The sequence below is a fragment of the Balaenoptera physalus genome (genome assembly GCF_965194825.1).
Source record: "Balaenoptera physalus genome assembly, chromosome: 13".
In the NCBI taxonomy this organism is placed as follows: domain Eukaryota; kingdom Metazoa; phylum Chordata; class Mammalia; order Artiodactyla; family Balaenopteridae; genus Balaenoptera; species Balaenoptera physalus.
In genome coordinates, this window is record NC_138892.1 from 94,900,101 (window position 1) to 94,924,463 (window position 24,363).

The window sequence follows — 24,363 nt, forward strand, 5'->3', positions numbered from 1 at the left end:
TGCATGTGTGCCTGCTTAGACCGGCCAGAAAAGCCAAACTTAAGAGGTCTGCCTATGTACAGAACAAACCCACTGAAGGGGTTCTTATTAATCTGCCGTTTGTGACTTTCGTTATTTTTCAGGTTAGTTCTGCATTTTGTTGCCTTTTACAGGGAGAAGAAAGCAAACTCCATACTATTTTCTTATGAGCCTTTAAGAAAGGGAAGGGATAAACATAAGTTATCAATGTTGTACCATTATTCTTTATAAAGAGAAGCATAATTTAGCCTGAATATTCACGGGGTGGGAGCGGTGCATTGATTCTTTTTAAAACTAGAACTAGATTAAAACTGATGGTGCTGAGAAGAAAAAAAAGTTTTGTGGAGTTCAACAATTGAGTCTTTCTTGGCCCTTAAAACATTTCAGCCAGTGTCATTCAAATCTGGACTATTTTTAAGCTTGACCTTTGACAGGGCTTTTAAAAATCTGGTGGCTATGCTATGATAGTTGCCAAAAAGAGGACGACTTTGAAGTTTGAAAACTTAGAAAAATAATAAGATATTTTAAAGCTGCCAGTGGCCTTTACAGATGCAAAGTAAAGTTAAGAGAAGAGGAGCTTAGGGGAGAAGGGGACCTTTCTGAAGGCTAAAAAGGAAAAAGAAATCTGTCAAGGCCTCTAAAACAAGCCTATGAAGACTGAGCAGTAATGGTGGAGACACTCAACGACTCTTGGACCAAGTTAGGCTTAAAAACATGTTTCTAGGTGCTCTTGGGTTGTTTTCCATTCTAGTCTGTGAATTTTAAATTGCGAGGAATTCAAGTAATTGCAGGAAGTGTTCAGCGAGGATGGGAGGGATGTTCAGTATCGGTTAATGGGGCACAAGTTCACAGTTTGGTTCTTGGGCCAGAGGAGGAAGGGGAGTGTGGCATCTCTGGACCCAGCTTGTGTAGCAGACCTGCCCTGCGGAGGAGCGACTTCGGAGAGTTCACTAACAGAAGTCAGAGAACCGGGCGACTGCAGCCACCCCCAGACATTTCTGAAAGGGGAGGGTAGTGTGCTTTTCCAGTGTATTCTGGTAGCAGTTTGACTCCCTTGCTTTTATTTTAATTTCCATAATTGGCAGCTTCAGAACTGGCACTGGAAGACAGTTCGCTTTCAACGTGGCCACCTATTCCAAAATGCCCCTGTTATTTTAGGAACCCTACCGTTTTCCTCCGGAGCTCTTTCGCAGGACTTCTTCTTTTGGACGGGTCCAGGAGGTAGGGAGGGTCCTTCCCGGAGTCGACTCCCGCCGAGGTCACTTTTTGTGCCGGGGTGGGGGGGGGCGATTGGGGGTCGTCCCCAGCGTTTGCGAGTAGCATATGCGTGGGGTTGTGCTGACTGCACTCGCAGGCTTGTAAATTTTCACCCTGGGAAATTAGCAACAAAGCCCTATCTGTCTTGCGGCTGCTTTGCACTTTCCGAGGGCGGCTGTACTTGACTGAGCTGCAGAACAGGCACACGAGAGCGAGCGAGCGAACGAGGGAGGGAGGGAGGGAGGGAGAGAAGGAAAGGGGAGAGAAGAGGGGAGGGGTGGGGGGCGAGAGGTAAATAGTCTTAAATCGGAAGGGAGCTGCTTCTCTGTGGTCTTGACAAGCGCTGCCTGGGCTCCGCCGGCTCAGTAATAACGGAGTGACCTTTTCTTTGGCTGTATTCTGTCTGGCTGGGAAGGGATTGCATTTTGCAGCTGAGAGCCGGGGCTTCCTTCAGCTCGGCTCCTCGCGTGCTCCTGGGGTAAGTTGTCTTGAGCCAGGACGGAGAGAGACAGCCCCGGACTGCAGTTGCCTAAAGGAGGACACCTGTGGCTCAGATGCGGTCAACACCATTACTTGGCGGATCCTTGAGGACCTTATTATTTTAAACTTAAAAAAAAAAAAATAGAGATTCCCTCCCCCCCCCCTTTTTTTTTTTTTTTCCCCAAGCAATGCTTCTTTTTGACCTTTCCCAAGGAGAAGCGCTACAAAGCAGCCACTGTGCTTTCTGAACGGCCTCCCCCTGTATCGCTTAATTGAGAAGGTAAGTGCAGCAACTGGGTGTACACGCGGCGGCTTATTTGTGGTGTGTGTGTGTCTGCGGGTGCGCGCGTGCGTGTACGGATGTGGGCATTTTTTTCTTCTTCAGCCTCTCCTAATGAGGCATAAACGGGAGCTGCAGCCCAGCTCCGCACTGCAACTTTCACTCGGGCTGCAGCTCTGCTGAGACGGTTTTGTTTAAGTCATGTGAGGCTTCATTATTTTTATGATGAGACGTGAAATAGACGCGGGCGGATGTTGATGGAAGGAGGGAGAGCAGAGCGGCTGCGGCGCGGAACGTCTCAAGTACGACTCGAGTGGATAATAGTCAAAGTTCACGAGGAACTGCAGTATTTCCACAGCCCCGACTCCCGGGGACACAGGGGCTGGAGAGAGTTTGGGAAGGAGATGTTCGATCTGGCCCGGCCCGTAGGAAGGGAGTTCAGTCTTAGGTGGGTTCCCGACCGTCCTCCCCTTACTTGCTGGAATTCATCACCCCCCACCCCCCTCCCCCAGGAGTTGAAATGAACATTTTTGGGTTCTGGTGGCCACTTCTGCCTCTGCCCACTCTGCCGTAATAACGAAATACCGTTCCTACGAGATGGAAAAGTGACTGTCTGCGGGGGGAGGGGGCGGTTGGGAGAAGTGGCGAGAAGAGAGAGGTTCCGTGGAGCAAGGTGCCTCTGTCCTAATAGGTTGAGATGCGAACTGCTGCGGCACATTTTTATGGGGGCTACCCAGATTGCTGTTATGAAATACAAGTCAGATTTATGATCTTTTTCATATTGAACATGATATGCTATGCTAACGCTGCATGTGACAGTTTAATCAAATCCATTTGTTACCACGACGCTAAAAGGGGCCGCTGGGATTTTAGGATTACGGGCAGAGTTAGGGAAGCATGTGGCTTTGTCATTCGCCATCATTTTGCACACTGCCACACGGCGAGGGGCTCCGTGTGTGCGCCGTGTCTCGTCTGGCCGCCCTCGTCCCTTCCTCCACCCCCCACCCCCACCCCCCGCCGCCGCTCCGACCCGCTCCCAAAGTGGCTTCACAATAGTCCGTCCTCCGAGGTGTAGGCTGCGCACCAGGTCCGCACTTGAGCTAAAACCGAGAGACCCCCTTCCACTTCTACCTTTGGGCTGGGCGCTCAATGCGAAGCCGCTGCAACTCAGGCACGCCTAAATCAACTCATGCAGAAAAAGGAGAAAAGTTTTGGTAAGGTTACAATCTATCATAGATGCACTTTGCCGGCGCTCGGCACTCTCGGCTACTCCAAAGCCTTCCTGCTCTTCCGCTGCTTTTGTGTCTTTCGAAAAGATCCGAAATATTATTGTTGTACTGCTTTGAAAGACTGCTGCTTAAACCAATTAATCTTGCTAGGTGCAACAAAAACTGCTACATTCTTTGCAAATCATCCCTGTGTGGCTGCAAAGACACAACCACAAAAGGCTGGAGCATAAACTCCTCAAGGGATTCTTTGTTAGAGTGTATGTATGTTTCTTATTTTTTTTTTTTTTTATTTTGCATGTGAGCTGCATCAAAATTGAACTCAGTCTTGCAAATCTCTTGTTGGCCTTTGCCAAGCACTAGCACTTTGCTGCCATGGTAACTGTAATTAAACTGATAAGAGTGGAAAAATGTCAGTATCTCTGAGCCTTGCAGCTGCATTGGAGAAAAAGGGAATCAAATTGGTTCCCAGCTCCATTGCTCAGAAAGGGGAGGGGGGGGTGGTGGAAGGATGGGGAGGGGGGTTGGGAGTTGAAGGGGCAGAACAGAGTTAAGCAGCTCCAGCGCCTGAGATCTGGGGACATCTATTTGCATTGTTGTCCCTTAGGGGGCTGCAGCCTGTAGGGATGCTCTGGGCCAGTGAACAGAGAGAAACAAGCTTTTAGGCCCAATCCAGTTCTCCAGTCGGGGCTGGGGGCTGGGGAGAGGATGAAGATGGGCAGGAGGAGAGAAAATCTTTTGTTTGGTACCTCTTGGCAATCGAATGGCCGGTGTTGGCCAAATTCTTTTAATCTGTGTCACTGCTCCCAGCTGCAGAACCCGCATTCCCATTTTCGCATCTTCCTGAGGCACCTCATCTCTCTGCCAACCCCCTTTATGTAGTCCCTCTTCCTGTTCCTTCTCCCAAATTGTCCTCTGTGAATCTTCCGAAGGGGACAAAATGTTTTCCATTCACTACGTGTAGTTAGTCCAAAAATATAAAAGACTGGGTCTAAGTGCTGCAAACCTTTTATTATGATTATTTTTTTTAAACCCCTGTGTGTTGTGGAGTTGTGGTTACTTTGTTGTGTTAACTACTGAAGCTGAGACTGCGTGGATGAATGGCACAGAACAAGGGAACATAATGGAGGCAATCAACCGTTAGGCCGCCTCACAATGCAATCCAGGCAATTAAAAGCTCACCAGAGTTTAAATGAAATGGTTCTACTTATTTCTGTACACCACACTGCACAGGCTATTATTTATGTCTTTTTTTAATTATGATTTCCCTTAAACTGTCAAATAACTCAGAATGGCAGGGTCTCAGAGGCAAGAAGAATTTCCCTCGGAACAATTTACATGCCAATCTAAAACTAGTTATGAGTCCTGATGTGCTATAAGCAACTTGCGAAATGTTTCTTAGCTCCGAACACATAACTCTACCCAGACGCGTTCTGCCGGATGCTGAAGAGAGGCTGCCGACTGCTTTATGCCTCTTTAGGTACATGGCAACGTGGTGACCACAAAATAGTTCTTTTTTCTACAACTGTTAACTTGCAGAGTATCAAAAACATTTCCTTTTCAAGAGCAATGGGATGATGTTTTCTGCAAGAAGGTACCAGGATGGAGCAGAAAATATCAAACTCCTTCTACGCCCAAGGCCAAACAGAATGTAAGAGTTTCAAATATTAATTGGCCTCTGAGTGCTAAATTAAAATGTCAGCACAACAAAAACATTTTGTGAAGACAAGCAGGGTAGAGTTGTCCCAAATGTTGGTATCCCCTGTCTTGGTTGCAAAGCATTGTGAATAGAGATGATAGGTGACCTTCCACGCTTGATGATGGTAACACAACTCAGAGGAACAGAGCTTAGCTACAACTAAGAAGGATTTGGACAAAAAAAATTCAGCTTGGTGATATAAAAAAATAATAGCCTTATAAACTGGATAACTAGAATAGCCACTCTTAACACATCTCTAGATGTTTTCAGTCATGAAATCCGGAATGTCATTTAGTAAATCACAGCCTCTCCCTCCCCCAGGTAGATGGTTAAGAGGCACCTGGGTATGTTCTGTACTGTAATTAATGGGATTCATTCCTTGTGGAACCTTGCGAGAAGATGGTAACTAGTTCTGATCAAAGACACTTCATTTGTTAGAAGTTCTAGAGAATGAGATTTAGCAGCGCTATCAAGGGTTATGATTAATCTACACTAGACCCTGAGCTCCTTCAAAGAAAAGGAACAGAGAGCCGGCTATAGGAATACCACCTGCTGTTCTGTACAAATCCAGCTGCTAGTCTGCAGCTCCGAGGACCACGGCTCTGCATCCCATGCAGAAAGAGCAGCTACCTTGATGCCTCACTGCCGGTCCCTGCTCCATCACTCTGTCAGAGAAGTTATTTTCTAATGGAGGTTCAACATCATAACACTATTATGTGAAATTCATGTATCATTTGTAGCTAGAAAAGTTATTCTGCTGTGAGGGTACGGTGCCTTGATGTCTCTTAACAGTGTGACTAAAAAAGAAAAAGATTGTAAAGATAATGAAGGTGCAGGCTTCATCATCAGGCATCAGAGGAAACTGAAGAAGGTTTAGCTATTTTGGAGCAGGAAACACACCGAAAATGCTCTAGATTAGAGCTTGGCATTTCTTACTTGAGACTGTTTCAAGTGCAGGCATTTGGTGTCTTGTGCCGTTCTATGTTCAAGTTTAAAACTTTATGCCTTAGAGAGGAGGCATAATTTAGCAGCAGGATCTCTGGACTGTAAGAAGGCCACCAAGTCTAGTGCTTAACTGTCATTCAGCTTTGAGCGAGTCCCTTAACCTCTCTTAGGCCTCTGTATCATAATTTGTAAAACGAAGGAATTTGGAATCGAAGTCTACAGTACTTTATAGTGCTTGAAATGAGTTATTTGGTAAATATGAAGCTCTGAATAGTTGGTCCAGCTTTTTTAAAAGCTGGGTATTTGACATTTAGGAGAGAAGAAACTCAAAGGCAAATACCCTTTCATTGAAAAAATTTCAGTCAGGTTGTAACACCCAATAGAACTCAGCTAGACTCCTTATTTATGATGGAGATATGTCTCTAAAATATATAAATGTCCCTATGTCTAGTCTAGTATGTATGTAATATATGTATATAATATATATTTTCATATGGATGTTTGTGTAATCATATATTTAGACTTTGTCTTCTATTGTTTTTTCTTTCCTCTATAAAATAAATAAGTGCATGTTTATGATAATAAATTACATAATCCTATAGTTTAATTTTATATAAAAGCATGTAGTATATAGTTAGGTAATCTGCCATTAGTAGAAGCACTGACTGATGCTTGTGAGTGTAAGTACGTTTTAAAAAATTTTTAACACAATGAATACTTTGAAATATCAAGGGCACAGGGGGAAGTCTTTGGAGGCAAACAAGTATCATAGCATTGGTGAGCCTTTCGGGAGACTGTACTCTGTGCTTAAGTATAAACATCTCTACTGCTAAGTGAGGTTAGTGCATCCCATAAGGGTGCACTTTCCTTCTGCCATCAAGCCTGTGTTAAGTGAAAATTTTAACCAATAAAGGAAAACTCATTTTTGACTTCTACAGCCTGTGCACAGACTACTTTGTCAAACAGCTTTCTTTGAGATTGTTAGCCATTTACTCATATTTTCTCCCGAAAGGAACTTCTTTATGTAGAAAATGGGGACACTATAAAATTATGTAATATTACTTAACTTCTTCGTGTATATATATAATATCAACTTACCAGGTGCAACGTGAATCCTTTGTTTTACCACTTTATAGATGTGACTTCGTAAATGGTTTAACAAGGACTTAACAAAGTTTGAGACTCTTTTGTTTCCAAAATTTAGTTCGATATCTGTATGGCCCTCAAAAAGAACGTCTAACACCCCCTGAAAAAGGCGATCTGAACTATTTAACTTGGTGGAGGTCTTGGGACATCTTCTGATTCTTTCTTGGAGTCCCAGCTCTCTTTTTTGTTCTTGTCTTCCTTTAGGTATACAAATGCTCTCAGTCCAGCCAGACACCAAGCCGAAAGGTTGTGCTGGCTGCAACCGAAAGATCAAGGACCGGTATCTTCTAAAGGCACTGGACAAATATTGGCATGAAGACTGCCTGAAGTGTGCCTGCTGTGACTGTCGTTTGGGAGAGGTGGGCTCCACCCTGTACACTAAAGCTAACCTTATCCTTTGTCGCAGAGACTATCTGAGGTAGGAATTAGCCTTGCACACCAGTGATGACTGGATTCCTTTTAAAGTACCTTTGTAAGTGTCTTTGTGGGTTTCATTTCCTTCCTACTAGCCTCTATTCCTGAAAGATGTCCACCTAGCAGCCTTCAAAATGCTGCCAGGTGCCTGTTCCTCACATGATCGCTTCAGCAATGGCCAGAAAAACACAGTATCTCAAAGTGTTCCCATTTATTTGCCTTACCTGATGCTCCTACCTGGGGATAGGTTATTCCACTGCCTGTATGGAAACTGCCCGTTCACATCAAGGATGTATTTGGTAGAAATCAGCATGCAGGACGTTTTATTAGCACAAAAGTGACAAGGTCAGGCTGAGCGTAGCACAAAGTAATTCAGCGATCTTTCTGTTTCAGATTTGTCAGAGAAAGTCAATTTGAAACTCTTAACTGGCATTTATTAGTAAGGTGTTTATCATACAGGGTTGAAAACTTTCCCCAAGTGTGAGTACACCTCCCTCCACCCACCATGGCATTCCAGGTGATCTTCGCAAAGATAGCACTGAAAGTCGAACAGCCTAAGTCTTGCCAGTAGCTTTATGGAAAATAACAAAGTAAAGACCTCCATCATTATGGGGGAATGATAGCCACTCTCCAAACTGTAAACATCTGAATGGTTTCAGGACAACGCAGATGTTCTTGCTTCTGAAGCCATGAAGCAGACTAAACTTGTATCCTAGCGTTTAGTACTCACCATATGGACTGGTATTTAAGAAAAATTATTTTGCTTTTCAGGGAATTTTGTGACTTCATTCAGCTGCAAATTACTGATATTAATAAAGTAGGATCTATCAAATTAGAGAAATGATAGATGGCATCATTTGGGTTTTCATATTTGATACGATTAATCATTTTTCTAGTCTGACATTAAGTGATTCATTTTGAATCACAAAATTTATCAATCAGCGGTAACTCCTTGGTCATTTCAGGAGGTGTTTTCTAGGGAATTCGGTGCTGCTTCGTATATAATTCAGTTACATTCAATCCAATTCAATGTTTATATATAAGAACATATTGTTTGATGAATGGTCATTACAAGAGGGTGAGTCCAGTACTGTTTATCAGATTCTACTCTCTCCCCTCTTAAGACCGCTTCATCTGACAGCCCCCTGACTAATTATAACCACTTGCTACTACTTCTCTGTGTTCCGGGGGCACAAAATACATGTAAGACGCCAGCAATGGGAATGGGAAGTGACTATAGGCAAGGAGTTCCTTAACTAACACAACTAATCAGAATTAAGCTATTCCGTGAATTCTTTCACGCTCTACAGTCTTGGAACTTTCCTCTCGCAAATAAAAATTTCTCCTCTGCTCATTGTGAATTAGAGCCTGATTTCTACGTAGAGTCTTTGTATTTGCTTTTAGTGACTTGACTTTGCTTCCTACTTTTGCTTTATCTTCCTAACCAATAGCCGTGGGCTTTTGGACTCTTGTCTTTGACTTGTGTTTACAATTGCAGTATCTCCAGTGGATTCATGTAACAACAGTTCCAAAACAAGGAGTTTATATAGTCTGGGCAAGATTAAAGTGTTCTAATAAGCAATAAAGACAAAAATTAAGTCAAATTTAAGGAGAGTCTCTTGAAATCTCTGGATATTTTTAAATCAGAAATGTAAATTTGCCAATGAAATACATGTGTCGCGAGTGAAACTGTTTTGCAGTTGTCTACATAGTAGAGAGCAGAGAGAGTAACCTTGTGTTGTTTTAATCTCCCTTATGGTAATAAAAATAAGTTGTTCAACTGGTGTTTGATAGTCTTAAGTGTATTGTTGAAGGGAATTTATCAAAATAGTTTTCATCTCAGAAATCTTTATCTCTAAAAGAGTCTATATGTTGCTTTTTGTGATACAACTTTTAGTTGATTTCTGATAGGCTCAAACTTTTAATCTTGTTACCTTATTTTTAAAAAATCATACTCTTTCAAATTTAAACCCTGGTCCTGATTGCCAATATATTCATTTCTCAGAGTACAATTTCCTCTTAAATTGGTCATTACCACATTAATGGCCAGTTGTTATGTTAACAGCCTAAGGGTTGTTAACATTTCAAACTGAGCTGTTAACAGCAAGCTTATCCCTTATTTAAACTGAAGGTTTTGTTGTATATAACGTGACTTCCTTGGCAAGGAGTAATTCATCAACACTTAAAAATTGCAGAAGTGAAACGGGGAAATGGTATGTGTGTAAAACACCATGTTATGTGTTATAGATTATGCCGCAGATGTGGTATTTAGTTTTATGTGGAAAGTGTGTATCTCAGTGAAATTATGTCTATGTTTAAAAGCTTATGTCTGATTGGCAAATTAAAATAGTCGGATTCTGTATGTCGAATAGACAAATACGTTCAAGCAAACGTTATTTACCAATTAATTTCTTTGAATGGGTATAAACAGGCATTCAAAAATGCGTATTGGATGCCTGCTGTGTGAGAGGCATGATTTTGGGTCACGGACAAAAATTAACCAAGGGAAAAAGGGAGGTGCACCTCAAACTGTTACTATCTAATTGTTTATTAATTACACAAAATCTGCAGTATGATCAGTGAACAAGTAATATTCTGTGGCTATTTTCCCGAGCTTTGAAAATAATTCTTCTCATTTCCCTCTTAGTTCAGTACATTTCCTTCTTGTGTTTTGCACAGCCAATGCTTAACCATTTAAATCCTATTAAAAAGTAGTTTAGTTTGGTTTTCGGGTCTTCGGATATTACGTAATATCTTTGAGGCACAAACGAGCCATAAATAATTTACAGGTTTGTGTTTCTCTGCCTAAATTACTAGGCATCTAAGTAAGAATATGGAAAATGATAAAGAAAAAAATTGCTTACCTGTACCAGTAAATTATGGGTTATAGATATTATCCTGAGCCAGATAATTTTTCATATCTAGAGAAGAGTGAAATATTTTTTGCCAACTGTATTTAACTTCCTAGTTAACTTCTCCTACCAAAAGCAAACACAAAAGACACTTTTATTGCTGAACAGTGAATCTTGAAGTTCTAACACTTTATTTTGCCTTATTCTGAGTAGTGCTAGTGGTGACATGTTTTTACAAGTTCTTTGAATGATGAGTACAAGAATTTAAATCATAAGATATTTTCTTTAGGGTATTAGAAACTATTACTGCAGTAAATTTGATTTTGCTCAGATTTTTTTTTTTCTCCTTCGAGGCACAATTAGCTGTATTTATGAAAAAGAGAAGATTTTTATAGTTTATTACTGAGTTTCAAATCTTAACAGTTCACTTTCCATAACAGGGCTGATATAATATCTTTTACTTTTCTGGAGAATATAAGATATACCTGTCTGATGAGAGGGAATTTGCCAGTTTTTAAGATTGCTCTTCATCCTCAGAAATTCATTAGAAAAAGGAACAGAAGGATTGATTTTTTAAAACTTCCTCTATTAAATACACTTTCTGACTTAAACTATGAAGTTGGTCTGCCCACTAATGTTTATATGCCAAGACCTAGAAATGAATCTGTTAAAAATGTATCCAACACATTTATATTTTTTTAATTTTTAGAAGTTGTTTATGACAAAGTAGATATGGAAGCATCTTTGTACCTTGAACCAGAGAATGCATAAAGTAGATTAGCAATTACTGTGTAAAACTAGTCAAGTTTTAGTAATGATGTTTACAGGACTATGTAGCTACTGCTAAACTATCTAGCATTCTGATTTGAGTTTGGAAAATATGAATAAAGTAGTTATTAATGTATCATCAGTTTTAGAATTAAGATTTTATGTCAAGTGTTACAAAGTCAGAACTAGGAGATACAGCAAAATACTTTACTTCTCAATTTGGAGACAGTGTAGAATATCAGAATTTACCAGTTAAGCTGTTGGACCATTTTTGTCGGTTTTATAATTTAAGCCTGCATTTTCTTACTTGTAGTATATTTTAAGCAGTAAGTCGATGAAGGCTGTATCTTGTATCTCTATGAATGGTGTTTTACCAGAGAATGTACTCAAAGCTGTTTGCTGTGATACTTGCCATGGAAGCTGCATACAGCTCTTCTATATGAGAAACAGAAAACGTCTTATATAAAATTTAATGCAATTTGCTATTTTTATACGTGAGGATGATTCGTTTAAAATGAAAGTGACGATGAAAGTGACGGGAAAGAACGATGCTTCATGCTCTACCACAGTTGCCAATTAACAAAAAGGATTTGAAGCTTCTATGCTGATTGCAAATTTTATGTGCTTTAATATAATATGATTTTACAATAGAAAATTAAAATTAAATGCTACATAGAGCATTAACCTGGCTATAACTTTATTTCACACTGATCAAATTTGGTACTTATAAATTTTTATATAAGGTTAACTTTATATTAGTACATAATTATGGCCTTAAAAGTAAATATAAATACATTATTAATGTTATTTTATCTGACAGTTAATTGCACAGATTCTTTTTTAATGCTGACTGATGTGTTCATTCTGTTTTTCCTGCTTTGTCATCTTTTTAACATTAGGCGGTTGAAAATATCTCCCCTGGAAAGCAGTACATTATTATTTGAAATATAACTTTTTATTGTTTTAAATTCCAAAAAATTAATCTTTTATATGGAATGAAACTCCTCCCAAATAAACTTTCTTTTTCCTAAGAGCTTCATTTGAGCTTTCTTAACACTTTGTAATAGTCATAACTTTCATCATATTTAAATGTCTAAGCTCCTCTTAGTATTATGAAATATTTTGGCATCTGAGTGTATTAGACTCTAGGGTCTTTGAAAAATACTGCTATATTCCCTGTAAATTATCTTACCTTATTTATAGCTTTATAAAATATTGTAATTTTAAGTCCATTTTTCTGTTTATCATAGGAAAGCATTATTGCATTCTATTTCAAACATTTTAGACTATATGTCGTTCATGGACTGGTACAAATCAGGAGTGATAATGTTGTTTTGTACAATACTTTGGCAGAGTGCCCCTTGCTTTAAGAAAAAAGGGTCGATCCACCCTAGACTTCCTGAGCAACAACCTCTCTGCAACAATCTCTGTTAAAAATATCCTATCTATCAATACATAGAGAATTTCTTATTTGTAAATTTATGTACAATATCTGTCCTTAATTCTGTAATAACACCCACTTTCAGTGAGTGAGGATTTAACTAATTATTTTAGTTTTGTGCCTTTTTGTTTTGGTTTGTTTTATAGATTTGAGATATTGTCACTGGAAATAACCCCCACCAAGAATATTAGAAATACAAAAAATACTTCACACTGTTTCTATCTCTTTACTGTTTTTTATCTTTCCATAAAGCACGGAATACTTCAGTTAGGATAGTTTTTACGCATAAGATGGATAAGTTAGACATACCTGACTTAGCAGAAAAACATTCTGTTCCTACAAGTATATTTAGGATTAAATGCATCCGGAAGAACTACATTTGAGAATTGCCAAAACTGCTTATTTTGCACTTTATAAATACATAGAACTCTGGGAAAGAATCTCTATTTTTGGTTGCTCTTAGAGTATATCAAAGTAAGCCAGCACTTCATTTATAAACTCACCATTAACTTCCATTAAGTGACTAATAATAAATTTTAATGCTGTTTTGACTGCATAAACATAATTTATTAAGGAATCTCATTTAAAAAATATGCTGAAAGTAGTAATTTTGTAAATGGTTTTGATGAATATATGCATTGTAGAAAAGTGTTATGTAGTTCAGTTTTCTGCCTCACATAAAAATTATATAGGCTTAAAGAAAAATTGCACCAACCTAAATGACCCCTGTATTTTTTCTCATTACACTGTGAGTCATTGAAATATTATTTTGGTATTTGGTTTGAAAACATTTCCCAGTTCCCATGAGAATGTCTTCTATCATTCAAAATTATACACTGTAACCTCATCCCATCTTCCAAACAGAAACTAGCTAACATTTCTCACTTTCATCAATAATTGTTAAAATATATGAATTGTAAATATACGACATGATCTTGAAAACAAGGAAAGTAAAAATAAAAATAGCAATATTCTATCAGTCGACCAGATAGCTTTTTAAAACAGCATTTACATTAGCCATGTTTCTTTAAAAAGGCATTTTCCTTTCCTTCTTAATTTTTTAATCGGTTTACGTAAGCGATGACTCCTACTGATTCATGGCATTTCCCTTTGTAAGCATCTAAAGAGATGTAGGTGTATGTATGCATGCTGCACATAGAGATATTAGAATCTATACAACCTTAGAATGAGCGTTGACTTTTGTCATAATTGACTTTCTCCAGATCACCATAGTTTGGCACACTTTGAAACTTGTAAAATTCAGATGCTTGATGCCAGCTAATTCCTTAGTATTGTAAACTATAGCACTGACTTATTCTTATAGAGTGTTCACCAGTCTAAGAGGAAAGACAATTTTTATAATACTGTAGAATGCCTAAATTTATTCCCTTGTGATTTTTATCACCCAATTCTGTTTTTCTTAGCTCTGATGGAGTCTGATACTGTCTGTTCCATTTCTGTTTCTGCCATCATTGCATAATTGTTTTGATGATTAACTGTATGTTCCCCTTTTCAAGGTATTTATAAGAAATTTACTTTGGAGTGGAAGTTACATTGTGAAGCCAGAAATGTGGCATTTAGTTTTGTTTCTTATCTTAAAGCAATTTCTTTTGCTTATTGAGGTTTTTTGCCCCTTATTATCCATATGAATGGATAACTTTTCCCTAAAGGAATTAGGACCTAAACATACCCTTTTATTATATTCATCAAACATATTTACTATATTACAAACACAGTTACTATAAATCCCACATCAGTCACTTGGGCATTCACCTGTGCCATTTTTGCTTTCTGCTCTATACTATCAAAACTTCTTGATAGACCTTTTTCTTCTCAACAAAATTTTTTTAGTTATGTAAAGATTCCAAATCTTTTGCTGAATTCTTTTACTCCGTACTGTTGGGTTTTTATGATGCAAAATTGTCTAGCTGTGGACTTTACTGGTTTAAAACAAAATCACACTTGAGATAAATAATCATCTCGTAATAGTTAGATCTCTGATTTGAAGTTGGAAAATTAACATTAAGCTGCATGTATTAAGTTAGACTCTAACCAGCTTGTGTTGTTATGATTCAACGTAATATTAAAAACTCTCCAACTGGGCTACTGGGAAAATAAAAGACTCTTAAGAATTCAAAGATTATTTGCAGAGGAGTACACCAAAGCCATATTTAAGTAAAATTGTTATTACAAATTCAGTAAAGCATTGCCTACAGTAAACCCATCCTATTAATAAAAACAGAAAATCAGTTTTAGTAAACATAAATATCAAATATGACATGGATTAGTAATGGGGCAGGCAATGTCATAAAACGTGCTGATGATTACATATAATAGTAATCTAAATACCACCAAGAAAAAATAAATCCCCATCTCATTTATGCTGTGGGATCCCAACATGCAACTTCAAGGGGAAAAAGGAAGTTTTAGACATCATTAGTTTATTCTGATTTCTGAAAACTTTTAAAACAATGTCATGTTTTTATTATAGCAATTCTAACAGAGGTGCATACCAGTTTTTAAACTATTCTCTTTTTTTATTTTTAAAAGATTTTAAAATCTCTTAAGTAATGTCCTTTGATAGATTGCTCACATTTCATCAAAAAAAATAGAATCAAGACTGTTAACACTTTAAAATACTTTATGGCATTGAGTGTGATGCTTATTTTGTGTTCATCAACCACTCAATAAAAATAAATTCTGACCAACATCTGCATATTAGACTGAATAAGATAAGTGATTAGTACCTGTGCGTTTGCTTGAGTGGAAGGGGCTGGGGGTAGATAGGTGAATGAAAAAACAATCATAACTTCTAACACTAAAAGTGAGTACTGGTTTCAATGGGCAGGTTTATTTAGTTTTGCAGGTGAGAAGTTCAGCTTTACTATACTACAAACATAATTTTAAAGCCTGTAAGTATTACAAGTGAATATCCACTGAAGGATGTCTGTGCTTTGGGAGATACAAAGAAATAATACAATAAGTTATTGAATTGTCTTAAAACTTAGCAAGTAGTATTTTCTGTGGCCATTTATTAGGAAAAAAAATGAAAAAGGTTCTGAGCTACAAGAATCCCTTCTTTCTGCAATGTGTTCTTGCTGAGTGGATAGGACTGGGGTTTATATTTATGATTACATGCTTTGCCATCTCTTTAACAGTTTAAAAATGAAACCATCTAGTCACTTAACAAATACTTGAGTGCCAATATTTCATTTCTATAAATAACGAATGTAGAATCTTATATTTCTAATTGATTTTGTATAAATACAAAGGTATTAATACTTTACTATATGAAGAATAAGGTAGTCTAGGGAATTTGGGAAGAACTTATTGGCAAGTTATTTCTCAAATTTTTTACGAATGATGTACTCACCATAGTTGAATAACTAAGGAAAATATGTAAAGAGTTTTAGTGTGGTTATATCACATGGAACCAGTAGGGTGAATGAGAAGAGGTATATAATCAAGAATGATTAGAAAAAAATTTTAAGAAGGGGGGTTATAAATAATAAGTAAAAATTATGCTCTGTCAAAATCCTTTTGTAAGCCAGTAGTCCTATTATAAAAGATGAGTTTTAGGCTTCATAGTTTACTTTTAGATGCAGAGTAAGATAGAATTAGCTCTGTAAGCTTCATGCTGTTTGCATCGTTCACCTCTTACTGCAGACATTGGTAAGTTATCAACAGAGGTATAATTGACATCCGTGTCAGAACACTTAACATCCTTGTTCCCCATTTTTCCACTCAAAAAATATTATTCTATATACTCTAGGTCCTGTGCAAAGCCCTAGGATACAGCACTGAGTAAAACACAGAAATAACTCCTTCCCTTAAAGAGGTTATATTCTAGCTGTGGAAGCAGATAATCAACAAACTGAGTATTGAGTACATTAGGAGATGATAAATACCACAGGAAAAATGGAGCAGTGTAAGAGGTTTGCAGAATTTGTATTTATGGGTGAGTGTGCCTGTGTATGTGTGGTGGGGAGATAAGGCTTTGAAAAATTAAACAGTGTAGACAGGGACAGCCAGGTTGAGAGGGTGACTTGAGTAAAGACCTAAAGAAAGTGAAGGAAATAGCCATGGGGATGTATAGGAAGGACATTGTGGGCACAGGGAACAGTCAGTACGAAGACCTTGCAGTGGAAGCTTTTCTGATCTGTTTGAGGAACATCAAGGATGCTAGTGTGGTTGGAATGAGTGAGAGAGCAAGAGGCAAGGTTACAGGCAGCCACTATGTGGTCCTGTGGTATCCCTGGTATCACTGTTACAACCAAGAACACACCTTATACTTTTCTAAATGTCAGGGAAGGAAGTGGTAATAACTACTGTCCGAGAACCACTGTGAAGCTTACTCAGGCTGTTAGAGACTGAATTCCATTTGGGATAACAGAACTCATCTGCTAAATTGAATGGGATTATTTTCATGTATTATTTACTGGTATTTTTTTTTTTTTTGGATGTCTTTTTATTTGGCCTCAGTGATGACCCTGTGTGATTACATAATAGTTGTGAAATATGCGTCTCAAAATAGACATCAGGATTAGGTCACTTGACTGTTGCTAATTCACGAGAGATGGTATAGTTGTATGTTTGAGTTTAAATTGACACATCTACATACATCTATATAATGGAGTATTTATACATCATTATATTTCAATATGAAATACAAAGGAATGTTCATATTGATGAGCTAGGGCTGCCAACACAGCACGTATGACGGTAATACCTTGGCCAAAGATGTCATTAAACTCTGCCCTGATCACAATGTAACTGATATTTTTGAATACTTAGGTAATAAAAATTGCAAAGATAAGGATTTTTCAAAGGCTGCCAATTTCTACTCTTAAAGTAGACACATCAGTTATTCTAGGTCTGAAAGGTGATTTTTTTTTTCATTATTTTAAAAGTCAAGCCAAGTCTTATTTAATGAAATTATTTTCTCATACAAACCATTTAAAAGAACATATTCGCTCTAATTATCATCAATGTTTCCAAACCCAGCATTAAGAGAAAATACATCAAAGACATATGGTTATTTAAAACAATTGAATCACATTCTTGATAAGACAGATGTTACAGAAGTGTTCTGTTTATACTTATGCTTTGCACCCCTCACCTAACCCTAGCTCACTAATTTTAATTTCATATCAAGAAGAGCTAAGCATTCATCTTCAAAACTAAAAGATTAATATGCATTCTTATTTGTGAGAGTGGGATCTGGATATACAAGCTGTCTTTACTTTTGAAATTAAAAGTTAAATTTAAACCTTAAGTACAAATCAAAGTACTTGAGCCTGTATTTAAATTTATAAAATTATAAAATGATACATCATGGGTATTGGTTAAGAAGCTTTACATTGAATCTTACAGAGGCACAGCATGAACGGGTGAGCTTTCAAAGCGGTGGCCATCTATCCTTCGTGCATAAAAAAATCTTGAACATAACTTCCAGAAAGCTACGAGGTGGTGGCCAAATGACTTTACAAGTCTTAATTCCTACTGTCATCCTGCACCTCCTGAGTGTTTTTTTTTTTTCCTATTACAGTTTCTAGCAGCCCTCCTATTCTTTTTGGTAGATGGGCATGTGTTCTAATTTCCATCTTGTCCTCTTTTAAGTTCAAACCTATATTCCTAATCACTTTGTGATTCTTACCTTCCAAAATGGATCAATTTGAGCTTGATTTTAAGGAAAGGTCATTTGATCTTGAGCTGATAGTCTGCTAGGTGTTGAAATAATCTTGTCAATGATATTTATTAAACTAACCATTATCTTTAGAATAAAGATCACATGCTTGTTTGACTAAACATGTTAAATGCTTTGTCTTCTCAGTTAACTGTGGATTGCTGCAGTAACCTGAGGAAAAAAGATATATTTTGAGAAGATTAAAACTTTTAAAAATATTTTTGATTTTCCTTTGAGGATTTATCTGCCGAGTAGTAAACAGAACCTTTCATTTTCACCACAACTTAGTTTTTCACTGTGATTCTGAAGTCACAAGCTCATCCTACATTTCATCTTAACGCATACAGTGTATTTTAAATCATTTCACTGTGTATTTCTCATTATCTGCCACGTTGTGTGTTGCACGCCCCGCCCCCCAACTATCATTAGTGGAACATCAGTCATATATGACTGTTATAATGCATTCGTCTGCTGATTTTACCTTCTGTGATAGTACTTTATAGAAAGAAAAATGTCACATCAGTTCTTCCTAATTTCCTAACCATCTCCCAAACCAGACGCGGTTAGACCTAATCCCTAGGTTTTAGAGGCATTATGGTAAGGAGTACAGATGTGAGGTCTGCCCTTTTTCTGCTCCTTCCCAGCTGTATGTTCCTAGCAAGTTACTCAACCTCTCCAAGCCTCAGTTTACTTATCTGTAAATAGGAATAACAAACCCATTCATAGAACTGTCAGGAAGTGTCAGTGAAACACCATAGGGAAAGAATCAAATACACTGGCCAACACTCCAATGTGAGTTTCTGTTGTTACGAAGGAAGAATTGCACTGAGTTATGAAGATAAGATAGTTGGAAAATTAAACATGAGAAGAAGATTAAAGAAGCAGATTAAGATGAGGTTTAAGAATGATTAATAATCAAGAATATGAAATGCTACTAGCATAATAAGATCTTTTACCAACTTTTCATCTACAAAGAAGATAGATGAAGAGATGTTTAAATACCACATGCACCCAAAGCCATGAAGGAAAAAAATTATTTAAGAGTGGAGGGACTTCCCTGGTGGTGCAGTGGTTAAGAATCTGCCTGCCAATGCAGGGGACATAGGTTCGAGCTCTGGTCTGGGAAGATCCCACATGCCGCAGAGCAACTAAGCCCATGCGCCACAACTACTGAGCCTGTGCTCTAGAGCCCGCGAGCCACAATTACTGAGCCCACGTGCCACAACTACTGAAACCTGCGCACTTAGGGGCCGTGCTTCGCAACAAGAGAAGCCACCACAATGAGAAGCCTGCGCACCACAACGAAGAGTAGCCCCCGCTCACCGCAGCTAGAGAAAGCCCGCGCGCAGCAACAAAGACCCAGCACAACCAAAAAAAAAAAAAAAAAAAGAGTGGAGCTTATTGGAATCTGGAAAGGGTTGTTGAATTACAATTATAGTGTGTTTTACATAAAGTAAGTTGAATTTGAATCTTTGGGGAATTATTGAACATAAGATTTTCTTTGTAACTGAGGTGGTAGTTTTCTAAAATATCTTATATGCCCATGCTCTCCACACTTCAGCACGTGAAAGTTCTATGGCCTTGTAAAGCATTATATTTAATATCCCATAGGGTAGAATTATATATAAAACGTTAGCTTGCTTTAGGTTTTCTTTGTAGTCTTGATTTTTATGTCTTTTTCCTCGGGTGGCAAGGACAATTGAATGCCAGTATCTTAACTGGTATTCCTTTTCACAGTGTTCTCTAAACGTTTTGATTATATACCTTTATTTCTAAGGAAATCTAAGTGGGCACCCTCAATTTAAATATATATTTATAAATCATAAATACTCCATTGTACATTTTTTAATGAGGAAAACAATGTGTAAAGGCTAAGATATCAAATAAATAGAAAGGTTATTCCTTGTTTAAACATCCCTGGGACTTATGTACCCCCAATTTGGAGAGCAGTCTTATTTTTTAGTATTTAGTTTGTTAAGCTTGATTGAAAGTTGTTTGGTAGTGATACGTGTGAATAAAAGGAGGGGAATACCAATACCTGGGAAAAGAGTTGTAAAAGAGAGATGTAGTAATTGTTTGGAAGAAAAGGACTAAGCATGGGCTAATATACCTGACTGTGTTCATTTAATATTAAATCAAGGTTTGCTTCGGTGACAAACATCCAGTGCATGTGGACTCTTTCTAATACTGTACTATAGCCAATGGCAACATTAATATAAGGCAGGGTTTCTCTCCCTCCCCGGCAACCCCCCATTCAGGACACAGTGAGATTTTAGACAGATAAATGCTAAAAGAACCCTATGTACCAAAGGCAGTGTTTACCGCATGTAATACATATCATTGTTTGTCTCCTGTAGTGAAAAATACTTGTGTCGTGCTGGTAAAATGCACTCCTGACAGACCAGTGCTTGCTATTATAGGGTCCATTGCTTAAAAAAAATGATACACTGACAGAAATACAATTTAAGAAAATTTAACACCAAGGGTAGTCAACCATGTAGACTACTATTAAGGGGCCAAAACTCAAGGCCAGGGGTTTATTTAAAAAAGAGGCACAGTTTATTTGCTAGTAGTAGGCGAAGTTAAAAGAAAAAAAAAATCGAACTTGAATTCCTTGCTCTCTAGTCTGTAGAAAATTAATGAAAACAACAGTTCAATAAGATTTTATTGCAGAAATGTTTAAGTGAAACATTTTAAGAAGGCTTCGGAATTTTTAAACAGTTACTTACCATTTAGAAAGCTGTAGCACTGCAGTGCATAGCAAATTGTTAGCATTGGATCCTAGGCACACCCACTGATTTTCTTAAAATGTGTAGTCAGAGCTGGTTAGTCTGAAATCACTTTGTTCATTTCATTTCTGTGTGTGTAGCTTATAAATATATTTGAGATTGACAGGTTAGCAGCACCCACAACTACTACAATTTAAAATGTAAGCTATTGTCCAGGTACCCTTATGGGCATAGTTTGGTAATTAAATGCATTGGATTTGTAACAAGACCTTTTGAGAATGAAAATTACCAAATATGAGATGTGATGAGATATGTTGGATTTCAGAAGAGCAAAGAACGTACTAATGAATAAACTGCTACTGAAGGATGACAAAGCATGTGTTTTTAAGCTATCACATGGCTGTCATATTAGGGGAGAAAATTCCATGAATTTAGATGAGATGTATTATCTAATTTTACCATTTTATTTATTTATTTTTAATATACTTACTTACTCATTTATTTATTTATTTATTTATTTATTTATGGCTGTGTTGGGTCTTCGTTGCTGTGTGTGGGCTTTCTCTAGTTGGGGTGAGCGGGAGCTACTCTTCGTTGTGGTGCGCAGGCTTCTCATTGTGGTGGCTTCTCTTGTTGCGGAGCACGGGCTCTAGGCACGTGGGCTCAGTAGTTGTGGCTTGCGGGCTCTAGAGCACAGGCTCAGTAGTTGTGGCGCACGGGCTTAGTTGCTCCACGGCATGTGGGATCTTCCCAGCCCAGGGCTCGAACCCGTGTCCCCTGCATTGGCAGGCAGATTCTTAACCACTGTGCCACCAGGGAAGCCCTAATTTTACCATTTTAAAAACAAATCTGCCATCCAGTAATATTTGATGCCAACTGTGTACGGCTCACACGGTCCTTTGGGAGAAAGGTTACAAAAGTAATGCAATAAATAATCTGAGCTTCAAGGAGCTTAACTTGGGTATCAGAGAAATAGAGAAAAGCATTGTCAACTGCTATGGAGAATCAAAAGATACGTATCTTATGTTCTCTACCCTGATGGTGTAGTCTTATTGCCACACCCTAGGATGGGTCTAGGGAGGCAACTGATCCTGCCAAGAAAGGGTACCCCAAGATGAAATGCAGTGTCTTTGCAGTTATCCTCCAGAAGGCAGTTGGCCCGAATCTGACAATGTTATACGAGAGGTTTTTCTAGAAGGTAATGCCTATCGTCCAGACGCATTGTCCAGGGGCTCTGATTCAGCTGTGTGTTGAAGCCGACCCAGAAATGCTTGCTGAGGAAGGCTGGGAGCCTCAGCTCTCCATTTCTGCACGCCTTTTAGTTTTGTTTCTGAAATTCCTCATGTAAACTTTATCATGTCATAGTATCTCTGCACTCTGTGTTCTTGCCAGCAATTATGACTGCTGCTTTTCAGTCCTGATTTTTTAAGAAGTTATCTGAAGGAAAGAGTATCTATGGTGGATTGATTACCTGAAAAACTAGACATTAAGCTAGTTCTTCTGATAATTTTAAATATATCATTTGGATCACTTCAGAGAGCTATACACTTGACCTTGACCCCTCAAAATCTTCCACAGGATTGTGCATCAGTGTTTCACCATTAGCCTGCATTAAAGAAAATGTTTATAAATAGCTGCAAACAATGCAGTGTCTTAGGGATGAGGTTATAGACTCTGTTTACTGTATCACACAATGTCCTACAGATTCACTGTTGAACTTTCTCCAATCTAGAATAAGAAAAGTTCCTGGGATGCTAAATGATTAAATGGTGTTTCTTCATGGGCTTTGTGGGTCAGTATTATTTACCTCTTCCCTTTTTTCTTTGTCTCCTAGGAAGCTCAAATCCAAATTTACTTTCTATTTCTAACAACTGTTCAGATCTACATGATATGTTCATATATTCTCCAGACTTTTGTATTCTCTTACACATTTTTCTTTATTATGATATCCAGAGCTATTTATTTCATCTGAAGATGAATTTTTGAATAATTGCAATGAGTGAACAATAATGGGAAAAAAATAGAGGTGGGAGCATAGAGCCTAATGCATGAGAAATGCTCAAATAACTGAGTGAAAGTAATTTGGGAAAGGGGCGTGATGAAAAGAATTCTCTGGTCTGGATATTACATAGATATAAAATATAGGTGGATTTGAATAATATTTAGAACAGTGTTTGAGCTCACTCTGTCAGATGAGGATTATAGCAGATATAACATTTTATGTTGTTAAATTTTCATCTTTATTGCCAGATGACTATTTAGCACAGAATTAATCCATTATTTTAACATAAACATATATATGAAAAGCTTATTTCAGGAGGTAGTAATCAATAACTTATTTCTTACAGTGATACTTTGACGTAAATAAAATAGGCTGAATAATTATCTCACCAAGGGCTAAGACAGCGATTACAAACCCAAATGCTTCCAGGTTCTAGGTTCCATGAAGGTAAAATGATATAGTGAATTGGGGCTTGCATGTCCTATCCCAAGGGAGCAGCTATGACTTTATTTCAGCAGAATATGAGCCTAAAACTGCTGATTTCTCTAGATGAACTAGATATTTTTTCTAGATCTTTAAATGAAATCTCTTAGATTTAAGATATTGGCAACTAATTCTAATGTGGTCCATAAGCACTAGTATGTGAGCTCTTAATCAGAACCCTAGAAGTCTGGTTTTAAATACGTGACCAGGCCTTTTAATCCATACAATTGGCTGAGGTGTTTGAAAATGTTTCTCAGCATCCCGAATTCTTGCAGACAGGATCGCCATCCTGCATCCCACATATACCCGTTATACCCCTGCTTCAGAAATCTCCTGGGAGATTTTGAAATCATGGAAATGAAATTGTTTACATAATCAGAGTGGGTGAACTACCCTGGAGAGAACTGCTGTGGGGAACTCACTGCTCTGTGAGGTGGGAGGCCCTCCTGAGAAAAGAGCTCTTTTGCCTCTTCTTGAACCTCATAGCCATTGCAGTTTCCCTGGGATTAAGCAATATGTTTTCAGGGACCCTCACTGTGCCCAAGTTAAGACACTTGAGGCCATCTACTTATTCTTTTTAAATTATAAACTTATAGCTACTTTTTTCTCTTTAAATTTTTTTAAAAATTTTATTTTATATTAGAGTATAGTTGATTTACAATGCTGTGTTAGTTTCAGGTGTACAACAAAGTGATTCATTTATTCATGTACATATATCCATTCTTTTTCAGATTCTTTTCCTATCCACTTCTAAACAGGCCATTCAGCCTTGTAATTATTCATCACTGAATGAAAGGCAAATCTACTGCCACCACCCCTTCACCCATCAATGTTGATCTAATCCTCTTCACTTCCATCCCTTTCCCCATTTTCTGTATTTTGACTGCTGCCTCAACTCAACACTTTTCCATTGGGTCCTCTGGAAGCCACATGTCGT

At 37.9% G+C, this 24,363-nt stretch overlaps 1 protein-coding gene across 9 annotated transcripts in view; it reads left to right on the forward strand.

Annotated features, from left to right (window-relative positions):
• LMO3 (LIM domain only 3) overlaps nt 1–24,363 on the forward strand; it is a 60,541-nt gene that overhangs the window by 1,015 nt on the left and 35,163 nt on the right. Inside the window, exons 1-4 of one of the 9 annotated variants that reach the window (XM_082421955.1) lie at nt 1–122; nt 1,177–1,239; nt 1,969–2,035; nt 7,256–7,469. The exon at nt 1–122 is cut by the window's left edge and continues 1,015 nt beyond it. In XM_082421955.1, coding sequence (XP_082278081.1) covers nt 7,264–7,469 — 206 coding nt within the window. In that variant the 5' untranslated portion in view covers nt 1–122; nt 1,177–1,239; nt 1,969–2,035; nt 7,256–7,263. Of the gene's footprint in view, nt 123–1,067; nt 1,240–1,968; nt 2,036–3,066; nt 3,250–3,307; nt 3,522–3,835; nt 4,913–7,255; nt 7,470–24,363 lie in introns of those variants that run through there. The other 8 variants (XM_082421958.1, XM_082421956.1, XM_082421957.1 and 5 more) reach the window with 8 other exon arrangements.